This window comes from Leguminivora glycinivorella, chromosome 16, assembly GCF_023078275.1.
Source record: "Leguminivora glycinivorella isolate SPB_JAAS2020 chromosome 16, LegGlyc_1.1, whole genome shotgun sequence".
NCBI classification, from domain to species: Eukaryota; Metazoa; Arthropoda; class Insecta; order Lepidoptera; family Tortricidae; genus Leguminivora; species Leguminivora glycinivorella.
The window spans coordinates 6,424,863-6,438,388 of NC_062986.1; the positions used below are offsets into that span (position 1 = coordinate 6,424,863).

The 13,526-nt window shown below is 39.8% G+C and overlaps 1 protein-coding gene across 1 annotated transcript; it reads right to left on the reverse strand.

Moving 5' to 3' along the window:
* Nucleotides 1-777: 777 nt before the first annotated feature.
* Nucleotides 778-4,421, reverse strand: LOC125235002. Its single transcript, XM_048141450.1, has 2 exons — nucleotides 1,852-4,421; nucleotides 778-1,284 (listed from the first exon to the last, which is right to left on the reverse strand). Exons 1-2 carry the CDS (start codon nucleotides 4,055-4,057, stop codon nucleotides 869-871), a joined length of 2,622 nt encoding a protein of 873 aa, XP_047997407.1. The 5' UTR covers nucleotides 4,058-4,421; the 3' UTR covers nucleotides 778-868.
* Nucleotides 4,422-13,526: the final 9,105 nt, after the last annotated feature.

Sequence of the window (13,526 nt, forward strand, 5' to 3'; positions counted from 1 at the left end):
TTTACAAGGAAACGTGGAAAGTTAGTTAATCATTTGAAATTTAATTCTTGGCTCTTTCTTTGTTTTGACAATATGAAGAATAGCCGCAAAACCTTCAAAAACAAGCTCAAATGGTGTCAAAATAATGTAGATAAGATCAAGATGGACATACTAGCTTCGTGCAAACGAGAAAAGAACTTTGTAAAGTTCTGGAGTAACATCAAGAAACTTACTCCTAAACAAAGTCTTCCTGTTAGTGTAGACGGTCTGCGGGAGTCCAAGCTCATAGCAGACATGTTTGCTGGCAGGTTCAAGGTTGACCCGCTGCCTACGGCGGCACAAGCGGATACAGTGATATCGGGAATGAAGGACACAGTTCGGTTTACCCCCAAGATGTCAAAAAAGCAGTTGCACAAATGACAAGGGGTAAATCGCCTGGGCACGATGGACTTAGTTTGGAACATGTGCAGTATGCTAGCGATATCATTTATGGCAAATTATGCGCGTTATACTGCATGTGCGTCAAATATTCCTTTCCTACCTACCACTTGAGATGATGCGGACCGTCGTGGTTCCAGTTGTTAAAAACAAAACGGGTGACCTGGGATCTGCCAGCAATTACAGGCCTATTTCCTTGGGCACAATTCTGGGGAAAATTCTGGAGAGACTTATACAGCCTGCACTGGTGAGTAATTTAGATATCCATGACGCTCAGTTCGGTTTCCGTGCCGGGCTCTCAACAGATACGGCGATTTTAAGCCTAAAACACAGTGTAAATTACTACGTGGACTGGGCTGCGCGGGAGTTGCAGTCGTAGCGCCGCTAGATGTCGCTACGTGATGCGTGAACATGCCCCCGGCCTTGGGAGCACCAGCTCCCAAAATGGTCTTCATTCGTTGTGGTCTGCCGGCTCGGATAGCAGCGGGCAGATCTTTGAAAAGCTGCGTCGTATCGTCCCTGTCGCCGTGAGTATGTCGGCGACACGGTTCACGCCGTCGCCTCCGGGATATAGACGCGTGACTCGGCCTAACCGCCATTTGAGAGGAGGCAGGTTATCGTCTTTGATTAGGACGAGGCTGTTTAAGGCTATGTCGTCCTTCTTCGTCTTCCACTTGGTTCGTCGCTGGAGTTCCGCAACGTACTCCTTGGCCCACCGACGCCAGAAGTGTTGACGGAGGGCTTCGATCCTGGCGTAGCGAGACAGGCGGGATGGCTCCTCGTCCGTCAGGTCCTCGCTGGCAGGGCAGGTCAGCGGCCGACCAATTAGGAAATGAGCAGGCGTGAGTGGGTTTAGGTCAGTAGGATCTGTGGACAAGGGTGAAATGGGCCGGGAATTCATAATGGCTTCGGTCTGTATTAAAAACGAGTTGAATTCCTGGTAAGTTAGCCTAGCATTACCTACTACCCGTTTTAAATGGAATTTGCACCCCTTTATTCCCGCTTCCCATAAACCACCGAAATGGGGGGAATAGGGGGGGATGAAACTGAATTTAATGCCATCATTAGCAGCAAAATCGACTATATCCTTCGTATTATTTTTTAAAAATGTGGAAAATTCTTTTTCAGCCCCGACAAAACATTTTCCGTTATCGGAATAAATTATATGAGGCTTTCCTCGTCTACTAATAAAACGTTTAAGCGCTAATAAATAATCTTCAGTGGAAAGACTCGTAACAAGTTCCAAATGAACGGCTCGTGTGACCATACATATGAACAAACAATAAATATACGATTTAATCAGCTGAGCTCCTCTCCCCTTTCGATTAAGTATGAAAATTGGCCCGCCATAATCAACAGCTGTGCGAATAAATGGAAAACCAGGCTCTAAACGATCTAGAATAAGATTACCCATGATAGGACTAAGTACTTTACCTTTCATTCGAATACAGGTAACGCATTCTCGAACGATTTTCCTTGCCAAATTTCGCGCACCTAACGGCCACCAACATTCACGCAAAGTAGATAAGAGTAGCTGCGGTCCGCCGTGCAGCAGCCGCTTGTGTTCATATTTGAATAACAACACCGTCAACCTATGTTTACTGCACAATAACACGGGATGTTTTTTGTTGTAATCGAAACTTGTTGAATTACACAATCTACCACCGACTCTAATCACTTGTAACTTATAACGATCGTCTAAAAACACGTTAAGACCGGAGATACGATTATATTGTTTACTATTCGTCTTAAGCGGTTTATTTTTAAGTAAACAATCATACACGTCCGGAAATGATTGCATCTGTGCGAATCTAACTAGCATACGCCGTGATGCCTCCAACTCGTCCACTGATAGCGAACCGGTTTGGCGGAGTTGTTTACGCTCAGAGTTAGTGCGTGAGTTTAATATAAAGCGGAGTACATATGCACCGATCCGAATTAATTTTAAGTAAGATGAACATTTGTCGAAATTAAATAATTCATTTTGCTGAGTGCAAACTAAACTCACCGCGGTCGATCGTAACTCGGGCAAATCTGTGATAGTCGTAATTTGACTTATATTGTCATTAATAAAATTCGAATTTGAGTCGTGCAAAAATGTGGGACCGTTCCACCATAAATTGCAATCAATTAAGTTATCTAAAGAAACGCCTCTAGACAATAAATCACTAGGATTTTCTTCGCTTCTCACATGGAACCATGTCGCATTACCGGTTAAATCGTTTATTTGTGTAACACGGTTTTGAACAAAAGGCTTCAGTAGATGCGGAGACATACCTAACCACGAAATCACTATAGTTGAGTCACTCCAGAAGTAAACTTTAGTGAACACTAACCTTAAGGAATCTGTTATTTTCTTATAAAGCTTAGCAGCAACGAGCGCGCCTGATAGTTCAAGTTTTGGAATCGTCAATGATTTCAGGGGTGAGACTTTGCTTTTCGCACACAATAATCTGACAGTGACATCTGACCCTTCATCATACGTCCGAATATAAGCGCACGCGCCGTATGCATGCAACGATGCATCTGAGAAAATATGCAATTCCGTGCGTGCAGTGTGCACGCCCCTTACATGACGCGGAATTCGTAAATCGTTTAAACGGCTTAATGTATTTATGAAATTATTCCACATCGATGTAATGTCATCAGGGACCGGAGTGTCCCAATCAATACGACTTAACCACAATTTTTGTAGTAAAATTTTGGAAATGATCACCGCAGGCGATAGAAGGCCTAACGGGTCGTAAATCTGTGAAATAATCGATAACATTATTCGTTTATTTAAAAATGACGTGTTAGGTAAGGGATCGATTTTTGTGGTATAATACAATTCATCGCGTGTATTATCCCAACCTACCCCTAGGGTTTTGTTCTGTGTGTGCTCGCCTACAAAATGCTCCCGGGACTTTTCCTGCGGAACGTCACAATTAAAGGTCCATTTACGTAAAGGAAAGCATCCTGATTGCAGAACGTTATACGTTTTCTGACATATGTCAAGTAAATTCTGAAAATCATCATCTCCCGTAATTAAATCGTCTACGAATATATCTTGGTTAATGACGCGCGCGATGACGTCATCACCACATTCCAACGCTAACTGTCGTATACAGCGTTGACTTAAATATGGCGCACTAGTTTGCCCATATGTAACCGTATTGAGTTCATAAACGTGTAATGGATCGGTAGGTTTTTCACGCCAGAGGATCATTTGCAAGGATCTCTGATCTGGTTGGATCAAAACCTGCCGAAACATTTTCTCCACGTCAGCACAAGCAACGTACTTGTATTGACGGAAACGCAACAAAATAGCAAATATATCGTTTTGAAGTGCTGGACCCGGCAGCTGTATGCTATTTAACGATTTATTTGTGGTAGTGGGGGCCGCCCCACTATACACGACGCGCAATTTTGTAGTGGCACTCCCCTCCCTAAAGACACCATGGTGGGGATGGAAGTAATTTGGAGTACCATAATCGGCGACACGAGTCATGTGACCCATATTTTCGTATTCTCGCATGAAGTCACAGTATAAACGTTTATATTCCGGCAAACGCTCTAATTTACGTTCTAAGGATAAAAACCGATTTTTCGCTAACGTATAAGAATCGCCCAACGTATCAGCTGATTCTCTTAGCGGCATTCGGACGGAGAACCGACCATCCTCTTCACGTTTAGTCGTATTGATAAAAAGTTCCTCACATTTCTGCTCGTCAGATGTAAGAACATTATCTACCTGAGGAATATCCTCAATCTCCCAAAACCGTTTAAGTTGAGAGTCAATCGATTGAATAAAATAACAATGGACTTGATTATTAATGCGCAAGTTCCGTGTATTAATCGGACCAGATACCAACCAACCGAATTTCGAATTTATTAAGTACGGCCCTGTCGGTAATCGAATCCTTTCACCGTCTAAAAGATCCCAAAATATTTCAGAACCGATAAGTATATCGATCTCTGAAGGCACGTTAAAATCGGGATCGGCTAACTGAACATTGTCAGGAACACGTATAATATCTAAATCGATGTAAGTCGAGGGCAAACTGGCTGTTACGCGCTTCAAGACAAAACACGATAAAGACATGGAATAATCTGAATTTTTAGACCTAATAGTTACATCGCATAACTGATTTGTCTGTGTAACTATTTCACCAACACCGGTGAGTTGAACAGTGGACTGTATAGGTTTAACGTTTAATTTATTACGTAACGCTTCAGTTATAAAACAATGTTCGCTCCCATTGTCTAAAAACGCACGACACGTATGGAACTGATTGTTCGCATCGGCTACTTCTATTAACGCAGTAGTAAGTAGGCGCTGGGGAACGAACCGACTACTTTCCGCGCTGTCTACGCACTCAGCTGTAGGCGCGCGGTCAGCTGATACACAATAGCTATGAGAAGATGTATTGTACTCGGCACTGATAACGGCGCGCTGTGTGCAGGCGCACTCGACGGCCTCACGCACACATCATCATTGCCAGTGCTATCGATATGCAATAAACTATTATGTTTTTGTTGACATTGTTTGCACGGACCGAATATACATTCATTTAAGGAATGTCCATCGCGTAAACAATTTTTACATAAGGTTTTATTTTGAATTAAATTTAACCTATCTTGGACAGATAAATTTAAAAACTTTACACACGTATAAAGTGCATGATTTTCGTTACACATCGCGCAGTTTCGGAAACGTTTATTATTGAACGGCTTTGATTTATTAGTATTAACAGTAGCAGAGACACAACTAACTATTTGTGTAGGTTTATTGGACGTGTAATTAGGCTTAGTACTAACCGCGGTCGGTGCCTTGGAATGATTCGAGTTTATCATTTCTAACGTATCCGCCCGGTTTCTGAGAAACGATAAGAGATCTTCCAGCTTAAGTTTCTTAGACTCATTATTGATCGACTTATCCGAGATAGACCCTATGTGAGATTCCCACTTACGCTCCGTGGTCGTATCGAGTTTTGACACTATTAAATGAATAATTAACGTATCCCACGAATCGGTAGGTTCATCTAACGTTTTTAAAGCGCGTAAATTACGTAACACGGTGTCTATAAGTTTACGTATCTGAGTCGAAGATTCTTGTTTTAAGGCTGAAATATTAAACAACGATTTAATATGATTGTGTACTAAAAGCCTAGGGTTATGAAAGCGAATCTCAAGCAATTCCCATGCTTGAATGTAGTTGGCCGCCGTGAATTCTAACGCACTAATTACTTGTAACGCACTACCACTTAACGACGATCGAAGGTAATGAAACTTTTGAATCGCGTCGAGATCAGAGTGTTTATGGATCATTGTTTCATAGGAATGTTTAAATTCGAGCCAACGATCATACGAACCGTCGAATGAGGGCAATTTGATTTCGGGTAGTTTAAATTTTGAAAATTGCTTGTTCACGGCATGGTCACAACTTGAAATAGCAACGTTACTTGGCTCCACACTATCGATTAAACAATTAGCGCTAGCCATAGTGCTAAAATATAACTCCTCGAGAGTTTCTACGTATTCAGAATTGGCAGGCACTTCTGATTCTGGGGAGCAAAGTTCAATTTGGCTTTCAACGTCATTAAAATGTTTAAAAGTCTCTGTAGCTGCTTGCATACGTAATTTTAATTCTGCGATTTGTACTTTAGAAGGAGTCAACGATAAAATAGAATCAACGAACTTTTTAAATTGCGTAAGTCGACCTTTCAAATTACCCCTTTGTCTGCGGAGGTCTGAAATTGTGGCCTGACTTTTTCTAGGAGACACTGACCCAGAAGGAATAGTCAATTTAGCACTAGCTTCATCCCCCTCACCCATTTCGAAAGATTAAGAGAAACTGGAAGTACTCACGTGAACAAATTCCAAACGGGCGCGGTAGATCACAAATCGCAGCTTGCGTAACGAGCGGCACTGGAATGCACAAAAAACTCGGTTTTAACACAGTTCGATTAGGAAAGGAATAGACGGGATTGGTAGACCTGACCGTTCACTGCTGCAGACGCTGATGAGGTGCTGGTGTCGTCTCGCCAGGGTATTTCGTCTTCCCGACGAACAGACTTCTCTCGCAGTATCCGGCTCGCAGGATCAATTTATGTGCAGGATTCGGTGGTCTCCAGGGTCCATTCAATGAAGACGTTTATTTTATAATTTTAAATATACGTTTATTACGTAAAATGGCTCGATATAAGCTTAAATATTAAATGCAACGAGTAAGGTGTTAATCGTGCCGTATAGAGATGCGAATGGACGCCACAGGATGAGCGCGGAGAGGGGCTGCGCGGGAGTTGCAGTCGTAGCGCCGCTAGATGTCGCTACGTGATGCGTGAACACTGGGAAACATCTGTTTATGCATGTTTCCTGGACCTAAGTAAAGCATTTGATCTGGTGAATTATGATATTCTCTGGAACAAATTGCTCGACACAAAGGTACCTAAACCTATCGTCGGGCTGTTGAGATACTGGTACGGGAATCAAACTAACTGCGTTAGGTGGGGCGACGCGACATCTAGAGATTATAGACTAGACTGCGGTGTACGTCAGGGTGGATTAACCTCTCCGGACCTCTTTAACCTCTATGTGAATGATCTGATAGGCGAACTGAGCAGCGCCAGAATCGGTTGTCATATAGGAGATGTTTGTTTAAACAATCTCAGCTATGCGGATGATATGGTGTTGCTCAGTCCGTCTATCAGTGGTCTTCAGGTGCTACTCTCGGTCTGTGAACGGTATGCAGCTGCTCATGGTTTAAAATATAATAATGTTCAGAATACCGAGATGATGGTATTTAGGGCTGGTAGGGGTCCGGACAGGATACCTAAATTAGTTCTGAATGGCTCACCGGTGCGGGTGGTTAATAAATTTAAATACCTCGGACACATCTTGTGCAGTGACTTAAGAGATGACCTTGACATGGAAAGGGAAAGACGAGCTCTGTCTATCAGGTGTAACATGCTCGCGCGCAAGTTTGCAAGGTGTACAGATGGTGTCAAGGTGTCTCTGTTTCGAGCATTTTGCCAACTTTGGGTTAACTACAGTAGAAAAGCATTCTCAACTTTAAAAAAAAAAAAAAATAATAATAATCTTTATTGCCACATCTTAATACTAAGTATACAAAACATTACATTATACAGTTTAAAGGATAGAATAACAAACAAAGTAAGATAACAAACAAAACAAACTTAAACTTATTAACTTAACGTAAGAACTATTGTTAACCTATACAAGTATATTTGATGAGGCAAAGGGTCCCAGTCTCAGCGTGTGCAGCGCCAATGGCTCTGCGCTGGTTTTCAGACTGGTCCCGGACGGGGTGGGGACGGTCGTTGCTAACATGTGTAAAGTAGGGTTTTCTGTGCTCTTTGGGGTACGTGGTGTTTGTATGTGTAGTGTATGTGGTGTAATGTGTGTGTAATAGCGTACTTAATTGTGTCTTGACATTACATAGAGAAGATAAATATATAAATAGATAAATAAGACGGAAAAAGGTACCAATGAGTAAATTAATAGATAAATAAATAATTAAATAATAATTGGAGTTTACAATTTACTATGGATATTTAAGAAATGTGTTCGAACTAATTGTTTGTATTTTAAAAATGCTGACGGTTCTCGCAATGGGGGTGGAAGGTCATTCCAGACCTTACTGGCGGCAAATTTAAAACTCCCTCTGAAAGCTGCAGTTTTGTGAAGTGGGGTTAATAGTTTCGTGCATTTTCTGAGCGACCTTAAGCGCGTATCGTTTACCCATTTCAGTTTATCAAACAGATAACGAGGTTTTTCAAGGTCTAACACTTTCCGAACGGCGCAAGCCAAATGCAGTCGTCTTCGATTTTCCATGTTCAGAACATTGTATTTGTTAAGAAATGGAGTGATGTGTGATCTGCATGGAACTGTATAGCAGAATCGAGCACATGCGTTCTGCACCCGCTGTATGGCCTTCTTTGTTATAGCTAGTAGTCTCGGTCCATAAACAATGTCGGCATAGTTGAACAGTGAGAGAACTAGTGATTCTACTAGAATTTCCCTGGCTTTAACCGATAGATATTTGCGGATATTGTATAGCACCTTAAGTCTGTAGAATGCATTCCGAATATTTATATTTACATGTTCTATATAACGCAATTCTCCATCAATGATTAGTCCTAGATTTTTCGCGTGTTCTGCTTCAGTGACTATCTCCTAATTAATGCAGACTCTTGGTTTTTGTGTTTTGATTTTTAAGCGCTGATATTTAGTGCCCATTACTACGAACTGGGATTTAGACGGGTTTAAAACCAGGTTATTCTTGATTGCCCAATCCGCCACTATATTTAGGTCTTCGTTAATTTTACTCACTGCTGAACTAAGTTCACCTGGTGCAAATGAATAATATATTTGGGTGTCATCTGCATATAAATGTGCTTCACAGTGCTTTAAATTTTTTACAAGGTCTGAGGTGTACAGAATAAACAGCAGAGGACTTAAAATAGACCCCTGAGGAGTGCCACGACTGATCACTTGTGTAGATGAGTGCGACAACTCACCCTTATTATTCGGTATTTCCACGTACTGCTTGCGATTTGTCAGAAATGACTCAAACCACTGACACGTCTGTGCGGAAACACCGTAGTATGCCATTTTTGATAGCAGCAGTATTGGGTTAAGGCAATCAAAAGCACGTGAGAAGTCCAGCAAAACGAGGATAGTTCCTTTTCCTCTGTCTGATGCCGCGATAATGTCATCTGTCACGTTAGCCAAGGCAGTCGCCGTTCCGTGCTTACTACGAAAACCGGACTGTATGCTAGGTAGTACATTATTATTTTCTAAGTACATAGACAGTTGCTGACTGACAATTTTTTCAATTATTTTAGACAGTACCCAACTTTGCGAATACAATACAATGACGCTTTTCGCATTATACTGAGGTTACCCAGGTTTTGCAGCGCATCGGGCATGTTCGCGGATGCAGGGGTGCCTGACTTATTTGCCATCATCAGAAGTCGGGTAGCAGGTTTTTGGGAGAGATTGAGAAGCTCTGGCAATCTTATACTTAGCACTATCTCCGAGAACCTGTGTAACCCCATTTTTCGACATTGGTCATCCGTTCACCAAAGCGAGAATAAAAAGTAAAAATAAAACTGAAGCAACTCGTAGTGTAAGTTTTATATGTATTGTTTTTTGTATATTTTATATGGACCTATTGTGTCTGAAATAAAGTGATTGTATTATTTTATTTATTTATTTGTTACATAAGGATAATAAGTTTTTCACCACACCAACTGTTAAAGGCTTATTTTGCTATTCGAACAGATAGCAAAATTGCATTTTATCCACAAGAGTGCAAAGTAATTTCATACAAATCTTAACTTGATGTCTTAAGCTGGCTGGTAGAATTTACCTATAAATGATGATTTTGAATCATAAATATTGAATAAATTGATGGATTTGATTTAATTTGATGTTTTATTGTCAATATTTTGTTCGTGTTGGTGTGGTGAAAAATTTTGTGTTTCACTCGGTGGCAAAGTTTGTTTAACCTTCGTGCCTTGAAACCCTCGCAACGCTCAAGATTCCACTTTTTGAACCACTCTCTACGCTCGCGGTTCAATATTGGAATCCTTCGCTTGCTCTGGTATTAATATTGGCACGTGCGGCTAAACAACTACTTTGCCCCCTTGTAAAACAAATAACTACATATTTCTGTTATATTACTTACGGAATAACTAAAGGGATGACTAACTAAATTAGTAAGTATACATAGCTATATTAGCTAGCTCTCGCTATCTCTCGTCCGTATTGACACGACAGAATCAACGATTGTCACTTTGGCTAGGCCAGTGAGTGGGAAAAAACTACCAGTGAATCTAGCCATGTTGACAATAATTACAGAACCAAAACCCTATTACCGGCCTTCTTACTATTATTTAGAATAAGCTATAGTAAATGGCCGTCTGACGTGTTTTATACATGCAATACAAAACTAAGATGCTTTAAATTTGTTTTTTTATCATGCAGAAACGTCTGCGAGCGATACTACATATTTTTAAATTAAAGGAAACATGGAAAAATTCGCACACATCCAGCAGGCCTCCGTGGCGCAGTTGGAAGCGGGATGGCCCGGCAAGGCCAGAGGTCGCAGGTTCGAGTCCTGCCGGAAGTATGGATTTTTCCATTTTTCCTTTAATTTAAAAATATGTAAAATGCTATATTTTTTAAATGCCATGATAAATAATTCGTCTTGCCTTTCCATTGAAATTTTCAATTTTGACTCCAATGCGTCACCTACAGTCCAAAGACCCTCAGACTTTTAATCAAAATCATTTCTATACCTAATTTTCCTTCTCAGTCACACGTTTGCAATCCATCAGATATTTCGTCGCAGAGATGCTTAAGTAAAATGGATTTCAAGGAAGCTGATGCTGTTCTATCATTTTGATTGTAGATTTTATTTTGACACGATACAGAATCAATACAAAATCATACAACGAAGAACGAAAATTATATTAGGCTACTTCTACTAGTTATATCCAGGCTGTATTGGCTTCGTGCGAAGTGCATGGAGGGGGTAAGCAAAGCGATCGCAGTGCTTGCGGTGGTCAAAATCGACACTGATTGTGGTTGTCATCTATCAAAACTCATAAAATATAATACAATGTGTAATGTTTGATATGGGGCATCAATGTTGTTCTGTTGTTAATTGTAAAAATAATGGCATAAATAGTCGTTGCACGTTCTATGCGTTTCTTAGAGCACACTGGAAATTGGATCAAAGAACTAAATGGATAGCTACGGTGAAAAGAAAACGTAAGTGACATGTCAAAACAAAACATTATAATAAATTATATTTAAGCTTTGTTTACCTAATATTGTTCAATACGCTGTTAGTATTTTTCCTACCGTAAAAGATTATGCTTAAAGATTCAGGCCTAGCCTGGGAATAGGCCCGTGTCGGATATTTCTGCGGCCGCGGACATGACTAGGTACCTACTTACGTTTAGCTTTGTTTTATATGGCACTAGCGACCCGCCCCGGCTTCGCACGGGTACTATACCTACATGTAAACCTTCCTCTAGAATCACTCTATCTATTAAAAAAATCCGCATCAAAATCCGTTGCGTAGTTTTAAAGATAAGCATACATAGGGACATAGGGACAGAGAAAGCGACTTTGTTTTATACTATGTAGTGATGATTAACGGGACGGAGGTTTAGCGAATACCATATCACTAGCTCGAAGAACTTGTACCATTACTCCTGTTCTTCAAGATTCCTTATATGCCCTGCCAGCACCAATTTATTGACTCTTTCTGTAGTCTGGGGTTGGAAGTTTATACCGTGAGTAATGCTTTGGAAACTGATTTTTGGTATTATATCCATGTCTTTATAATCTATCTACCTAAATGACACTTGAAATAGTAGCTCTTGTTATTCGATTTATTTAAAATTAACGAGAAATCGTTAAAATATAATGTTTGTTTACATGATATATCAATGTTTACATGTCATATTTTTGGCGTAATTGTCGTGCACGTAGCCAATATTTATTCATAAAGAATAATTTACGGTATGGATGCCGCTGCCAGCGAGCGTCTTTTGTTTATGTACAGATTTCTTCAGTGTGTTTCTAAATGTCAACAAGGCTCATATGTTTAGTTTTGCACATCAAATTGTTATCATTACGTGTAAATAGCCTTCTTTTGTTTATATCCGTGTAAATAATTGTGTAATGTGCCTAACCTGTGCCTGTGTAAATAAACTGGATATATAATTTTCGTCGCCCGCGGCCCGATCTGTTACACGTTACTTATAACTAATCTGAGTTATTTTATCACAGAAATAGTTATTTCATCCCATTTAAAAACTTCATTTTAAACGGAAATCTCGAACTTGAGATGAAGGCAATGAAGCAAATTCTTAAATTTTAAACATCAAAATGACCGTGATTGTTAAACCTAATTATCAATATTGAGCTTTCGATTGGCCCCTTAATGACAGTAATGAAACTACTCAGGGAACCCTATTTTATTATCAAAACCGTTTCAAATTTTCACACCACAATCGGCGCAAGGTAATTTATATTGCAAGCAACCTACAAGAGGTCTTTGAACGTCTATCGAAGTTATGAAGACATTATTCTCAGAAGACAACTATTTTATTGACAGGTTATCATTTTTGATTAGTAGACAACTTTAAATCTTAGTCCTTAATGTTGTATTTTATCTACATTTGAAATATTAACAATGCTATCGACATAATATATATTGTCTTCGGTTACCGCGATAGTTAGGTACTCATGAAATAAAACTACAGAAACTGATTAAGGGCTGGTTTTTCAATCACCAGATAAATAATATCTGTCAGATAAATGTTAACTGTCATTGTCATTTATACGTGTGATGAAAGGGATAGTGATAACTTTATCTGGTAGATATATTTATCTGGCGATTGAAAAACTGGCCCTAAATCGCGTAATGATTTTGTTTTTGATTTCTTTCAACCCCTTCTTGCCAAAACGGGTGATTGAGGAGAAGTTACAATGTACATACAAGAAATATTAACGAACCATGACTATAAACAATATAGATTTCTAAGGCACGTTCACACACTATAAATAAAGCTAGTTATACAATATTCAAAAAATTACCATTACTATGTTAAAAAACAATTAATCTACACAAAATTGACAAAAACAATCTGCAAATGTCACAGTCTGCTCTTTACTTTTCACCTGTCTCTACATTAAAAAATACGGAACGCAAATAACCCAGTCAACGGGGGTTGTTTGCAGCGCAAATTTAATTATACCTGCTTTGAATGCTTTTAGATTTGTGCAGCACTCAAATCATAAATTCAATGAATATTACATGAGACTTCCCATACAACCATTTCAGTCGCAAAATCTTCAAATCAGTAACTAACTGTCAAATGTGACATAACGCGTTGTAACGTCGTGCAAACAATGCGACCGTATTGATACAATAACAAAATGTAGTCGTCGTGTGCACTCGTTACGGTAACAAAATGTGTACGAATTTGTGACTGTCAATGTCACTGTCAGAATGACTTTTAACGACACTTTATTAGTCGACGTTTGCACACATAACGGTAACAACATGTGGACGAATTTGTGGC